The 15,085-nt window shown below is 39.4% G+C and overlaps 3 protein-coding genes across 3 annotated transcripts; all 3 read left to right on the plus strand.

Annotated features, from left to right (window-relative positions):
• The first annotated feature begins 167 nt into the window (after positions 1-167).
• LOC128202939 (N-alpha-acetyltransferase 38, NatC auxiliary subunit-like) lies at positions 168-4,986 on the plus strand. The gene is made up of 4 exons (XM_052904136.1): positions 168-194; positions 2,015-2,117; positions 2,592-2,663; positions 3,274-4,986. Exons 2-4 carry the CDS (start codon positions 2,051-2,053, stop codon positions 3,384-3,386), a joined length of 252 nt encoding a protein of 83 aa, XP_052760096.1. The 5' UTR covers positions 168-194; positions 2,015-2,050; the 3' UTR covers positions 3,387-4,986.
• A 3,069-nt stretch (positions 4,987-8,055) lies between these two features.
• LOC128245342 (uncharacterized) lies at positions 8,056-10,676 on the plus strand. Its single transcript, XM_052963468.1, has 2 exons — positions 8,056-8,065; positions 8,813-10,676. Exon 2 carries the CDS (start codon positions 8,866-8,868, stop codon positions 10,165-10,167), a length of 1,302 nt encoding a protein of 433 aa, XP_052819428.1. The 5' UTR covers positions 8,056-8,065; positions 8,813-8,865; the 3' UTR covers positions 10,168-10,676.
• Positions 10,677-12,889: 2,213 nt separating this feature from the next.
• Positions 12,890-14,620, plus strand: LOC128202787 (uncharacterized). Its single transcript, XM_052903921.1, has one exon. It carries the CDS (start codon positions 12,890-12,892, stop codon positions 14,618-14,620), a length of 1,731 nt encoding a protein of 576 aa, XP_052759881.1.
• Positions 14,621-15,085: the final 465 nt, after the last annotated feature.

Here is a 15,085-nt window from a genome sequence, read left to right on the forward strand (position 1 = left end):
TTTTATCATTTGTATGATCTTGTTTGAAAAGGAATATTTTCACTTTGAATAATAAATATCAATGCATATAATTAAATTAATTAATTAATACCTATCACTGAATGGTCAATATACATTTTACAATTGATTCCACTAAAATTTCGTTTAATTTATTTCGCTAAAAAATGGCGTTAACGTACACGGAAGTTGCACAGGTTTATTGTATTTTACAAATTATATGACTGTTATTGATACGATCGTTACTTAAAATGATTAATTCAATTCTTTTTCAAATGTTAGTGACAAGAAAGAATATGTGTCTTAACGAATTTTTCGTTAGGTAGTAAAATATATAAAAGAGGTTATCTTAAACTAAAATAACCTTTTCTTAAATAAAGGATACACATAACTATTACATTATGTCCTCTTTAAAATGCCTGATCTGAAAAATATACACATCAATATTGCAACAGTTTTTTTAAAAAGTTGCACCTATGTAAGTGTTAGATATGTTATCCCACAACAGCTGGGGGCAGGGATAGTCTAAAATAATAGACGTGTTATACGGGATTCTTCCAATCCCTAACGTCTAAACGGGAATGTGCAAAAAACGGGGGTGTTTTAAAAATATTGAAATTGTTTTAAGTGAAGTATTTTATGGTTGAAATTGATCATAAAGAGTTAAATTCATATTTTACCATGTAAGTGAAATGTTATTTTGCACTAAACAAGCATTTAATGCATTAAAACAAGTTATTTACCTTTCCAATAAAACGAAAGTTGACTGACACAGATAACAATTATGCGAAGGGGAACAACTCGATACAATCGTAATAACTCGGCCTCCTCCGACAAAGCTTTGAGATAGACCTCGTTTATACCGAGCGATTTAAAACTTTGCCCTGAGCCTTGCAGGTGCCCTTCATGTATATATCGTTATGTTTTGACAGAATGAAATGAAGAAAAGCCGTCAAACTCATAATTATAAGTTGGATATTTTTTTGTGTGCGTACGGAACTAATATAAAATAACATTATCTTGTAATATTTCTTGTTTTTATGATATTTTATAGACGCTATATGCTTTAACCCGGAATCCTGATCGGAACAACTACCCACTTTTGATACTAAACAATTTGTATGTGAAGGATTTGCCATATCAAAAATCTAAAAAAAATCCGTCAACGTACGATTATTTGGACTAGGGGCAGGGAGTGTGTGTGGGGGGAGGGGGGATTTGTTATCCCTACCCTGGTCCAAGAGAAATGTGGTGGACAGTCCTGAGTTTACTGGTTTGATTGACCTGTTTTCTGCTTTAAGGTTATTTATTTCATGTAGTATTCCCAGAGCCTTTTTAAAAAGGCTTTGGCACACTACATGTATGTCCTCCCACAATACAAAATTAGGAACATGAAATAAATTTTGCCCAGATTAAACACCATGATACATTGTGAAATTATTGTTTTTAAACTCAGTCGTCAAAATAAGACTTGAATGAACAAGACTGAATTCTTGCTGTAGTGCCTGTCAACAACTGTCCCCGTGGCCTAGTGGTTAAGCGTCCACCAATGGAGTGGGAGGTCGTGGGTTCGATCCCTGGCCGCGTAATACCAAAAGACGTTGAAAGTTGGTACAAGTAGGCCCTTGCCTGGCGCTCGGCATTTAAAGGGTAGTGCTTGGAAAAGTGGTGTACCCAGTAAAGGTTTAACCCAGGACAGTTGTATCGGTGCTTTACACCAAGCATGTAAAAGAACTTCGAAAAAGAGCTAGGGTATCGCACCCGGACTTCCTTGTATCCCACCACTGTCTCTTCAGCGTGCTGTCCCTTCAGCAAAAACAAAGGACCCCGTTGGAAATAAGTGCTTGCACTTTCACGGGTTATCCTTAACCACAAGGTCTAAAGATATACATACAACAAGCCCAGCTATATACATTTCAAAAATTTGAGCAAGCATGGAGTGTTTTTATCAGTGCAAGGGTTGGAGATGTTTGCTCATATTCACCACTATAAGCAAACTTCATATTTTCATTTCAAGGTGGCAGAAACAGAACCTGAGGCAAGTGAGGGCAAGATGCTACTCCAGAGTTGGCTAAACAAGAGTATGAAAGTAGAGATGACTGATGGACGCACTCTTATTGGTATACATGTACTTACTTGTATCATCTCCTTCTAGTTGGAGTCATTTATTTGTTTCTCCACCACCACAACTTTAGTTTTTTTTATTTTAGATGAGAACAGAAATATGAATGTAAATTTCTAGTCACTAGTCACCCAATTTATAATTTCCATTTTGTACTGTTTGATAGTAGTCCATATATAAAAGACACCATGAGACTTTCTGCGATTTTTGGAACTGTCAGACACATGGCAGGAATCCATAAAATGTCCAAAATAAAAAAGCCTGTGGCTATGTCTGGTGCGGGTTTTTTACTGGTGTTTGCTATTTTAATATAATTTTTCTAGTCAATTAACAGTGTCGCACTTCCTTACTGCAAATCAAGAGATGTTCCTGTATTCCCAGTTATTTATTAATGCCTGTTTTTGTAGTAAACTTATAAATAGCATTTTTTACGTCAGTTGTTGAAGTCTATGATAAGTTTTATTTGTTACAGGCATGTTTCTGTGTACAGACCGAGACAGAAATGTAATACTTGGATCATGTGAAGAATATCTGCAGCCACCAGGTAATGAATGAAGAAACCATTGTGTTATAACTGGGGCCCATTCCATTTGAGATCTGTGTTGTTACTTGAAATTATCTTAGTGTTATTTAATTATTATTTTGCTGCATAATTTTGTGAATTAAATTCAAGCCAGCAATAAGAAATCAAATTGAAGGGTGTTTTTTTTAAATGTTGGTATTGTGGATGATCCTACAGATTTACGCCTTTTTTAAAGTATGACAATGATCTTTTAATGCAACAGGCCCTAGAAGTGTAACATAATGACAAAGGTAACAATATTTGTGTCACATCTAAAGATTTTTGGACCTACGTCTGCTGAACATATTTTTCTTTCATTGTATGTTTTTGTTAACTAAATGGTGCTCCCTTAAAATTCCTTAAAATGTGTTTCAATTTCATTTTTTTTATTTAGTTTGAATAGAGGACTTTGGAAAGGCCATGGCAGTCTTTAAATAAGTTTTAAGGCAATTGCCGTTATTTTCAGCAATGTATCTAAATTCATTGGAAAAGGGGGTAATTTTGAAGGACAATAACATTTCAACTGTGTGCATTTCACCAAGTTAAAAAAAGTTCAAATTTAAAGTATGACATGTGTTTATTTTTTATTCAGGAAATGAAGGAAAGAAAGAGGAGCCTCGAATCTTAGGTTTAGCGATGATTCCTGGCCATCATATTGTCAGCATTCACATAGACGATGATTCAAAAAATGTTGCAGAATTATGACAAGACTTAGAATAACTACTAAGATAACAACTTTATCAGATGAAATGTGTACTGTGTGTGCCAACAAATAGCAGTCATATTTTTTCGAAATTGCTGCTAGTGCTGTGATGACTCTAAACTTGTTCGCGACAGTTTATTCATGTTCACTGGTGTTGATGACAGAGAAATGGGGGCAATAGTTTTGCTTGCCAATCGTTTGTTAGTGAGACTTGAACTACTCCTGAACTAGTCATCATTTTGGACAAAACACAACAGCAGGGACATAGAGCATGTATTATTATATTCAGTAAGTGTTACATGTAAAAGCTGGGGTTTGAGCTTGTGAAGGAAGACTGATAGACATGTCATGACTGCAGGGGCGTAGCTTCCTTTAGGTCGTGTAGGCCGCGGCCTACACATTTTTAAGAAAATCAAATTAATAAAATTGCTAAATCTGCAATAAAGGCATAGGGGCTTAAATTTGAAATCCCGACAAATGCGCCTTAATATAAATTTAATTCAAGGTAAAAAAAGATTGATATTGTTGTTCTTATTAATGTTGTTACAACAAAACGCACCAACCACAACATAGCTAAAATAAAAATCGAGGGCGGGGGGGGGGGGGAGACACCCCAAGAAAGTGGCCTACACATATATTTTATTATAATATTTATTATATTACACACGCCCCTGATGAGAAATGGTGGCCAATTCAAAGTTTTATTACAATAGTGTAAATATTATGTACCTGTCATAGTCAAATTATGTTTTACATGTATAATGTAACCACTGATTGTGATATAATTGCTTTAATTAATTAAATTCATTAAAGATTTAATTTGAATATTGTATTCATATTATAATATTATTCAGTATTTTCTTGAAGCATTTTACTGCCTTCTAAAGCCTGTTTCTCCAAGCAAAAACTGGCTCTTTTCTAAATATGTTTAAAATATGACACTCATTCCGTGATTAAAAAGAAGCCATGTTTGAATTAAAGCTGCACTCTCACAGATTGAATGTTTTGACAGTTTATTTTTATTTGTTTTGTCTTGGAACGAGCCAATTTTTGCGTAAAAAAACAGTGATATAAGACTGTTGGCAAAATTTCAGATTGCAGGTTTTCATTTTTATGTTAATATTTTTTATGTATTTGTCGTAAAGCGTTAGTAACGCTTTTAGCCATAAGTCATTAATTTTCGAACTTAAATAAGAAAAACTGTGATCTGATCTTTTATCAGCCTTATATCACTGGTTTCACGCAAAAATTGGCTCATTCCAAGACAAAAAACAAAAGAACTTGTCAAAACGGTAAATCTGTGAGAGTTCAGCTTTAAAACACACATTTTCGCACAATATCTGCTTTAATGCAATATGCACATTTAATAAAAATCAAAACATAAACGTATATTTGCTATTATATCATTGCTTTGGCATCTTTTTCCACTTTTCGAAGTCTAAACATTTTTGAAGGCAAATGCAGTGAAAGCAAAATCACTCCTACTATAAATAATCTGGATGACACAAACAAACTCCTGTAGCAAATATGTTGGTTGTAAATGCCTAGTGCGTCCTGTTACTTTGAAATGTATACAGTGTTGTGACATAAAAATTGCTTTAGGCTTCTGGGGTTCTTTTAAAAACTACTCTGATTTACACACACAATCGATTAATATGATTGGTTCTGTTTTTGCATTTTCCCATTAGGGCTATTCCATTTAAACATGTAACCCCTGTGGGGAAGGCACTTTTTAAATTATGCACACCCCCCCCCCCCCCCTACAGAAGCAAATTTACCCTTGTAGGGTCCAAATTAGCGAAAAAAGACGTCCACATAGATATAGTATTTTATTCCCCTGTGGGTTATATGTTTTATTGGAATAGCCCTTAGATAACATACAATGTACATGACAAAATGTGTATTATTGCATTGGCATTCGGCTATATGTTATATGATTATCTGAGACATATCAGCTCATGAATGTTTTAAATTTGCTTCTAGTAGTGACAAATATGGCTTGGTATGTTTTTGGTGCCAGCACAACTATTTGAGGCTGATAACTTTATTATTTATAATCCAATCATGATAAAACTCATGATGAGTCGGTAGGCATAATGTCTCGTTCTAGTTTGATTGTCGGATAAATAAATAAATATATATGGTCCGTATTGTCCCGAAATGTGGTCGGTAATGTCCCCAAATCTGGTCCTTTATGTCTGGTCCGTAATGTCCATGGTCCGTAATGTCCGTGACCCGGATAAATTACCTTAGTAACTAGAGAGTTATGCCCCGTTTTACATTAAAATAGGTTCATATCTTGTGCAAACTAACTATATTTATAACCAAATTTAGCCACTATTGGTGACCGTGTTGGTGGTTACAATGGTGAGATCAAGTTTGATCTGAAGATAAATTGCCCACGAAACACCAGAGTTATTTCCATTTTACATTGAACTATTATAGTATTTTTATTGTGCAGACAAAACATCAGACACAAAATTGATTTTGTATCGTATACCCTATCACGGCATACTGCTTTATTATATGCTTTTCAGTGGTTTATAGAGATATATCAGTGAATGAAATTTAAATTTCACTGTTTCAGACAGTGAAAATGTTAATTTGATATGTTTAACTGTTTTGAAATTTAAGCCGGCCATATCAAACGTCAGCGCGGACAGGGCTGGCACACAATTTCAACATGCGCATAAAAGTTGGCGCCTTTTTTAAAAAAAAGAGTGTAACTCAATGACTTAATTCCAATTTTTGGCATATAATAAAATAAAAAAAAACATGCTTGTTTAAGTGTAAGATAGCAATATATTCCACTTGTGGCTACGCTACTCGTGAAATATAATTTTTGATGCTTACTCTGTGAATTATATAACGATCTTACACTAAAACAAACAAGTATCCTCTATATCTTCGTTTAGTGCTAGATAAATCGTCCCAGTAATACCATTTGAACCATACGCACTGTCGATGAATTAAGTATTTGAGAACATGGATCATTAGCGAAGTACCTATAAATGATTTCAAGGTTGCTTTGCTCAATGATAGGTTTGTGATTTGTGGGTTGGGGTAGCCCGGTCTTAGTTGAACACATGAACTGTGCGATTTGCAGCCTTTAATCATGTGCCATGAACAATGTCCATGTTACAGCTAAGTTGTCAGATGTCTGTTCATTCAAGATCGTATGTTCTTCATACTACTCTTGTGGTACACCTAAGGCCTATCGTCGAAAGCCTTTGAGCGCCTTCCTGGTGGCTCCGGGAAGACTACTCAGTTAGGTTGTCCGGTTAGCGCAGTGGTTAGCGGACTCGCTTCTCACCTGGGCGACCCAGGTTCGATTCCAGCCTTGGGTGCATGTGAGTTTGGTATATGGTCACCAAGCCGGACAAGTGGGTTTTCTCCGGTTTCACCACACTCGCAATCGTGCCAACGAGTGTGATTAATATAATGCTGTAATAACTTGTTTCACAATCGTTGTAAAATAAATATGTTTTAACTAAAACTTCGCAAAGTGTGGCCAAGTCTCTTCTGAGACTATTGACTTGTTTAGAGGCTCAGAATTCTGGATGATATGTGCCAATCTGGAGTGAAAAATGCATTTTTGAACACATTTTCTTAAATACAGGTGTTTTGTGCTTCGGGTGCGAACGGTCAGGAGTTCAAACCCCGGCCGCTTCTAACCGAAATATGTTAAAATATGGTACCAGAAGCTTCCTTGCCTAGCGCTTGGCATTTAAAGGGTTATGCGTTAAAAATGGTTTACTTTGTACTCGTTCAACCCAGGAAAGTTGTATCCCGTGTATCTGTGATTTACACCGAGCACGTTAAAGTACAAAGAGGTCTCTTCGCCAGGAGCTAGGGTATCGAACCCGGATCTCTTGTATCTCATTCTGTTTCTTTCAAGTCTTCCAATGTCTGGATCTGACTGTAAATTGCTGTCACATCTATCTGATGTCACGTATGGCATTTAAACACAAACACAAGTCGCCATGGCGTCACGGTGGGATCAAGCAATAATGCAGCCAACGGGCGCGGTTAGTCCTTGATAAACTCAAATTTAAACGGGAAATACCATTGTACTTAATTCAGAAATAATGTGAAACTGACAACCGTTGTTAAGAAATGAAGTGTTTAAGTAAATATTTAGCGATGATACGCACACAGTTGTCAAAACATTATCTGTATATTGAGACTACAGTTTGACGATTGGACAAAAAAACATGACCAAAAACTGTACCAAATTTACACTGATTCATTTTCAAATCAATACAAGTAATTGTGACCCATATATTGAATATACCTTCGGTTTGTTCATTATAAACGAGCTGTCTTTATAGTATACTTGTTTATAAACCGTATCTTTTCTCCATACAAAACCAGTCAAGATATGATATCAAAATATGGTATAATTATGAAAGCTGACATTTCATTTTCAAAACATTCTTTTACATTTTTAAGCATTTTTAATATAAATTATTTTAGCATTAATGTATGATGAAAGTTTTCAAATTATTATTTTTGCACTTTTATTTTGTTTTTAACATTACATCAGCTGATAAGGAAGGTCATACAGTACAGTAACAGAATTGGGTTTTCACTATTGAAGGTACAATGAGCAGGCTGTTTATATAAATATTTGCTCATTAGAATATTGGGTAGTATATGATGGGAAATAAAATATCAAGGCGTAAGTTGTTATCAGCATATTATAATTTTTAAATAAAACTAGGAAATAAATTATTGTAGTTTTCAAATGGTCAGTTAAAACAAAAATAAAATAGAAAAAAAATGTTATAATTGATGAAGAACTGATAATATTGCATTCTCAATCATTTTTTATCTGTTCACAATCTTACGATTTTTGTTTTGTTTTGATCAGTAATTCATTTTTATCGAACACTATTTGTGCCCGTTTAAAGGGATAAGGGGAAGCAGTGATGTATGTATTGCCGTTAGGGCCATCGCCTATGAATGTGTTGATCTGAAACGCGATACTCGATAGTACGATGATGAAAACGCGAAATCATGGAACTACGATGGTCAAAACGCGACAGTACGATGATGAAAACGCGATAATACGACAGTACAATGATGATCACGCGATAAACTATCGTTTTTTCACCATCGTACTTCCGCATTTTCACAATCGTAATATCGTAATTTCGCGTTTTCATCATCGTAGGTCCGTGATTTCGCATTTTCACCATCGTACTATCGAGTATCGCGTTTCAAATCAACATATAGTAGTGATGTGGAACGGTTATCTGTATGCGTGTGTGTGTGCGTGCATGCGTGCGTGCGTGCGTGCGTGTGGTGTTCGACTATCTGGGCTACAGTTAGTCCATGGTCGAACACAGACGGGGGAGGATAGGACAGATTGGGATGTAAGATAATAGCTCACTACTTCTTCCAATGTTATACCGTTTGGTTACAGGGAGAAGGGTACGAATTAGCAATTCTGAGGAGTTGTCTGTACGTGTTTGTGAGATGTTGGACCATATTGGCTACAGTCAGTCCATGGTCCACGACAGGCGGGCGGCATGGAGAGAGCATGATGCGATCATGAGCGGTAAAAGACAGGCAACAACCGAAATAACTGCAGGCAGTAAGGGTGAGGGATTTACAGCACCATTTGAGAGTGACACTGATTGTGTTATTCTTAGCAATAACACACTGTGCAGATTACCAGATGATGACACCGTGCAATTGCCCGACACCCACTATGAGTTTATTATGGACTATGAACACTGCCACCCAGGACATTTCAGACTGGAATTGAAACACACCGGGACTTTGGAGATTTCCAACATTGAAGAGGCTTTGTTTGTCCATGACAATGGCAGAACATTTATTTCAAGTGCAAAATACAGGAAATCATTTATTGATAAAACAAATGAAACAGTTTCTGGACCAGCCCTGACAGGGTGTACGGAATATCTTAGCTGGGACCATGTTTATGCATTCCCCTGTACCAGTCAACAACAGTTGCTCTCGGAGTGGATAAACAGACCCAGACACCACCACTGGCCATCATCGGACCTAATATCAGAAGTATCTGAACTCCAGGCCCAAATGGTCCCTGTAGGCTGTAAAAGTAGTGAACATAAAGACATTGAGTGGAGGGTCTGTTTTATATTCAGTGAGCAAAAACTAACTGACAGCTGGAATGGGAAACAATACAAAGTATACATTCTGCTCAAGTTACTTACGAAATCCCAGCTGAAACCAATAAACGATGTAATATCGTCGTATCTATTGAAAAATATAATGCTGTGGTTCACAGAACAGAATCCAACACAAATATTTAAGAAACAACATTTATTTCAAAATGTGATCTCATGTCTTAGGAATCTCAAGGACGCCATTCATGCCAATTATCTTCCTTATTACATGGTCCCCAGTAGAAACCTGCTGACAGGCAGAATGATCCCTGATCAGCAGCAACAGTTGATTGCTAAGCTTGACGAGCTGATACAGGAAGGTCCTCTTGTGATAATGAGATGTCCGAAAGTGCTGACAGCCCTGAATATGTCTCCAACTGAACTGGCTAGGAAGGGCCGCTGGAGGAACAAGCTGGAGAAGCTATACCTGCAGAGGGAAAATATATGGCCGACATACTGGTGGCCTGGCATGGAGACAAAGAGGCTGCATCAGCTGGTATGGAGTGATCCACACTACGCCAGTATGAGAGACAAACTGCGTAAAATGCTCTGGCCCGAGTGGAAGCAAAGCCAGAGAGATTATTTTGGGCGTGTATTGAAAAGGAAAGTTGCGGGTGCCCTATCGTAGCTAAGGCATCAAACACGATAACATAGACACAGAGAAGACAATAAGATGGTCTTCTCTGCATCTGTATTTATGGTTTGGCCTCATTTGGGACAGTGATTGGGGTAAATTTGAATGTGACAGACAACCTCGTTTGGCCTCACTTCGAACAGTACAAGGAAAAAAAGATAGATACACTAGAATACTTTATTTATTTCGTTTGACTCACAGACAAAATAAACAAAACAAAAATACATTTTGACGCAATAAGAGATGATATAACAGCTTTCAAAATCACATTTCTGTTCCATATGATTTGAACAAATGCAGGCGCGTAGCTAGGGCCAATTTGGGATTACGCAGATCGATTGACGGACATCATATTAACCCCTTCACCCCCTTCGGTTTTGATTTCAAATTCGGGGGTTTTGGTATGACAAAAAATTCGGCCGGTCCAAAATTCATTACGCAACTGCGAATTTGCGTATAGTCACCTACGCGCCTGAAATGATTGGTCAGTTTAAGATGTTATATTTATTAATGCACAACAAAATATGGATTCAAAAAAAGAAACAGTTTGTCATAACCTTTCAAAAAGTTGATGATTATATTATATTATAATGCGACTATAAAAATAAAACGTATTAAACCTAATTTGTATTTGTTTAGATTCTCTGTATTTGCTGATAGTCAACAATAAAGGTGTTGCAGCTGTTGATGATGTCTGACCAAATACGTTATTAAGGGCCCAAATGACACGATTCTGACGCAATACGTTATTAAGGACTCGAATGACATGAGCCTGACACAATATGTTGTTAAGGGCCCGAATGACATTAGTCTGACGCAATACATTCTTAAGGGCCCGAATGACAAGAGTCTGACGCAATACATTCTTAAGGGCCCGAATGACATTAGTCTGACGCGCCCGAATGACATGAGTCTGATGCAATACATTCTTAAGGGCCCGAATGACATTAGTCTGACGCAATACATTCTTAAGGGCCCGAATGACATTAGTCTGACGCAATACATTCTTAAGGGCCCGAATGACATTAGTCTGACGCAATACATTCTTAAGGGCCCGAATGACATGAGTCTGACGCAATACATTCTTAAGGGCCCGAATGACATGAGTCTGACGCAATACTTTTTTAAGGGCCCGAATGACATGAGTCTGACTCAATACATTGTTAAAGGCCCGAATGACATGAGCCTGACACAATACGTTATTAAGGAATGACATGAGCCTGACACAATACATAACTGGGGCCCGAATGACACGAGTCTGTCGTAATACGTTATTAAGGGCCCAAATGACACGAGTCTGACTCAAAACGTTATTAAGGGCCCAAATGACATGAGCCTGACTCAATATATTGTTAAGGGCTCGAATGACACGAATCTGACTCAATACAATGTTAAGGGCCCGAATGACATGAGTCTGGCTCAATACATTGTTAAGGGCCCGAATAACACGAGTCTGTCGCAATACGTTATTAAGGGCCCAAATGACACGAATCTGACTCAATATATTGTTAAGGGCCCGAATGACACGAGTGTGACTCAATACAATGTTAAGGGCCCGAATGACATGAGTCTGACTCAATACATTGTTAAGGGCCCGAATGACACGAGTCTGACGTAATACGTTATTAAAGACCCGAATGACACGAGTCTGACCCAATACATGTACGTTATATAGGGTCAGAATGAAATGAGACTGACGCAATACATTATTAAGGGCCCGAATGAAACGAGTCTGACGCAATACGTTATTAAAGACCCGAATGAAATGAGTCCGACCCAATACGTTTTTTAGGGTCAGAATAAATTGAGACTGACGCAATACATTGTTAATGGCCCGAATGACACGAGTCCGACACAACACGTTATCAAGAGCCCGAATGACACGAGTCTGACTCAATACGTTATTAAAGGCCCGAATAACATGAGTCTGACTCAATACATTGTTAAGGGCCCGAATGACACGAGTCTGACCCAATACGTTATCAAGGGCCCGAATGACATGAGTCTGACTCAATACGTTATTAAGGGCCCGAATAACATGAGTCTGACTCAATACATTGTTAAGGGCCCGAATGACACGAATCTGACGTGATACATAATTTTAGGCCCGAATGACACGAGTCTGACGCAATACATATTTAAGGACCCGAATGACATGAGTCCGTCCCAATAAGTTATTTATAGCCGAAATAATATGACCTAAGCCTTATTCAATATTTTGTTTAACATAAGGCCATTTCATGACAAGTGTCATATACGGACCGATATAGGCGGAGCCTGACTTATACAATGCCTAATAACGGACGCATATAACCGGGGTTTGACTCAATACGTTATAACGGACCCATATCACCGAGTCTGACTCAATGCGTTATAACAGACCATATCACCGGAGCCTGACTCAATGCGTTATAACGGACCCATATGACCGGAGTCTGATTCAATACGTTATAACGGACCCATATGACCGGAGTCTGACTCAATACGTTATAACGGACCCATATGACCGGAGTCTGACTCAATGCTTTATAACGGACCCATGTGAACGGAGTCTGACTAAATACGTTATAACGGACCCATATGACCGGAGTCTGACTCAATGCGTTATAACGCACCCATATGACCGGGGTCTGACTAAATACGTTATAACGGACCCATATAACCGGAGTCTGACTCAATGCATTATAACTGACCCATACCAACGGAGCCTGACTCAATGCGTTATAACGGACCCGTACCAACGGAGCCTGACTCAATGCATTATAACGGACCCATACCAACGGAGCCTGACTCAATGCGTTATAACGGACCCATACCACCGGAGCCTGACTCAATGCGTTATAACGGACCCGTACAACCGGAGCCTGACTCAATGCGTTATAACGGACCCGTACCACCGGAGCCTGACTCAATGCGTTATAACGGACCCGTACCACCGGAGCCTGACTCAATACGTTATAACGGACCCGTACCACCGGAGTCTGACTCAATACGTTATAACGGACCCGTACCACCGGAGCCTGACTCAATGCGTTATAACGGACCCGTACCACCGGAGTCTGACTCAATGCATTATAACGGACCCGTATCACCGGAGTCTGACTCAATACGTTATAACGGACCCGTACCACCGGAGCCTGACTCAATGCGTTATAACGGACCCGTACCACCGGAGTCTGACTCAATACGTTATAACGGACCCATACCACCGGAGCCTGACTCAATGCGTTATAACGGACCCGTACCAACGGAGTCTGACTCAATGCATTATAACGGACCCGTACCACCGGAGCCTGACTCAATGCATTATAACGGACCCGTACCACCGGAGTCTGACTCAATGCGTTATAACGGACCCATACCAACGGAGCCTGACTCAATGCATTATAACGGACCCGTACCACCGGAGCCTGACTCTATACGTTATAACGGACCCATACCACCGGAGCCTGACTCAATGCGTTATAACGGACCCATACCAACGGAGCCTGACTCAATGCATTATAACGGACCCGTACCACCGGAGTCTGACTCAATACGTTATAACGGACCCATACCACCGGAGCCTGACTCAATGCGTTATAACGGACCCATACCAACGGAGTCTGACTCAATACGTTATAACGGACCCATACCACCGGAGCCTGACTCAATGCATTATAACGGACCCGTACCACCGGAGTCTGACTCAATGCGTTATAACGGACCCATACCAACGGAGCCTGACTCAATGCATTATAACGGACCCGTACCACCGGAGTCTGACTCAATACGTTATAACGGACCCATACCACCGGAGCCTGACTCAATGCGTTATAACGGACCCGTACCAACGGAGTCTGACTCAATGCATTATAACGGACCCGTACCACCGGAGTCTGACTCAATACGTTATAACGGACCCGTACCAACGGAGCCTGACTCAATGCATTATAACGGACCCGTACCACCGGAGTCTGACTCAATGCGTTATAACGGACCCATACCAACGGAGCCTGACTCAATGCATTATAACGGACCCGTACCAACGGAGCCTGACTCAATACGTTATAACGGACCCATACCAACGGAGCCTGACTCAATGCATTATAACGGACCCGTACCACCGGAGTCTGACTCAATGCGTTATAACGGACCCGTACCACCGGAGTCTGACTCAATGCGTTATAACGGACCCATACCAACGGAGCCTGACTCAATGCGTTATAACGGACCCGTACCACCGGAGTCTGACTCAATGCATTATAACGGACCCGTACCAACGGAGCCTGACTCAATGCATTATAACGGACCCGTACCACCGGAGTCTGACTCAATGCGTTATAACGGACCCGTACCACCGGAGTCTGACTCAATGCGTTATAACGGACCCATACCAACGGAGTCTGACTCAATGCGTTATAACGGACCCGTACCACCGGAGTCTGACTCAATGCATTATAACTGACCCATACCACCGGAGCCTGACTCAATGCATTATAACTGACCCATACCACCGGAGTCTGACTCAATACGTTATTACGGGCCCCTAAAACCCGAATCTGAATCAATTCGTTATAACATGCCCATATGACCTGAGTAAGACCCAATACGTTTTAACGGACTCATATAACTGGAGTCTGACAAAAACGTAAAAATGGGCCCATATGACCTGAGTCTGACTCAATACGTTATTACGGGCCTACATTACCGCAATCTGACTCAATGAGTTATAACGGGCCTACATTACCACAGTCTAAGACCCAATACGTTTTAACGGACCCATATAAGTGGAGTCTGACATAAACGTAAAAACGGACCTATATTGCCGGAGTCTGACTCGATACGTTATTACCGGCCTACATTACCGCAGCCTGACACAATACTTTATGACGGACACACATTGCCGCAGTATAACTCAATTCGTTATATC

The sequence above is a fragment of the Mya arenaria genome, chromosome 9, assembly GCF_026914265.1.
Source record: "Mya arenaria isolate MELC-2E11 chromosome 9, ASM2691426v1".
Lineage (NCBI taxonomy): Eukaryota > Metazoa > Mollusca > Bivalvia > Myida > Myidae > Mya > Mya arenaria.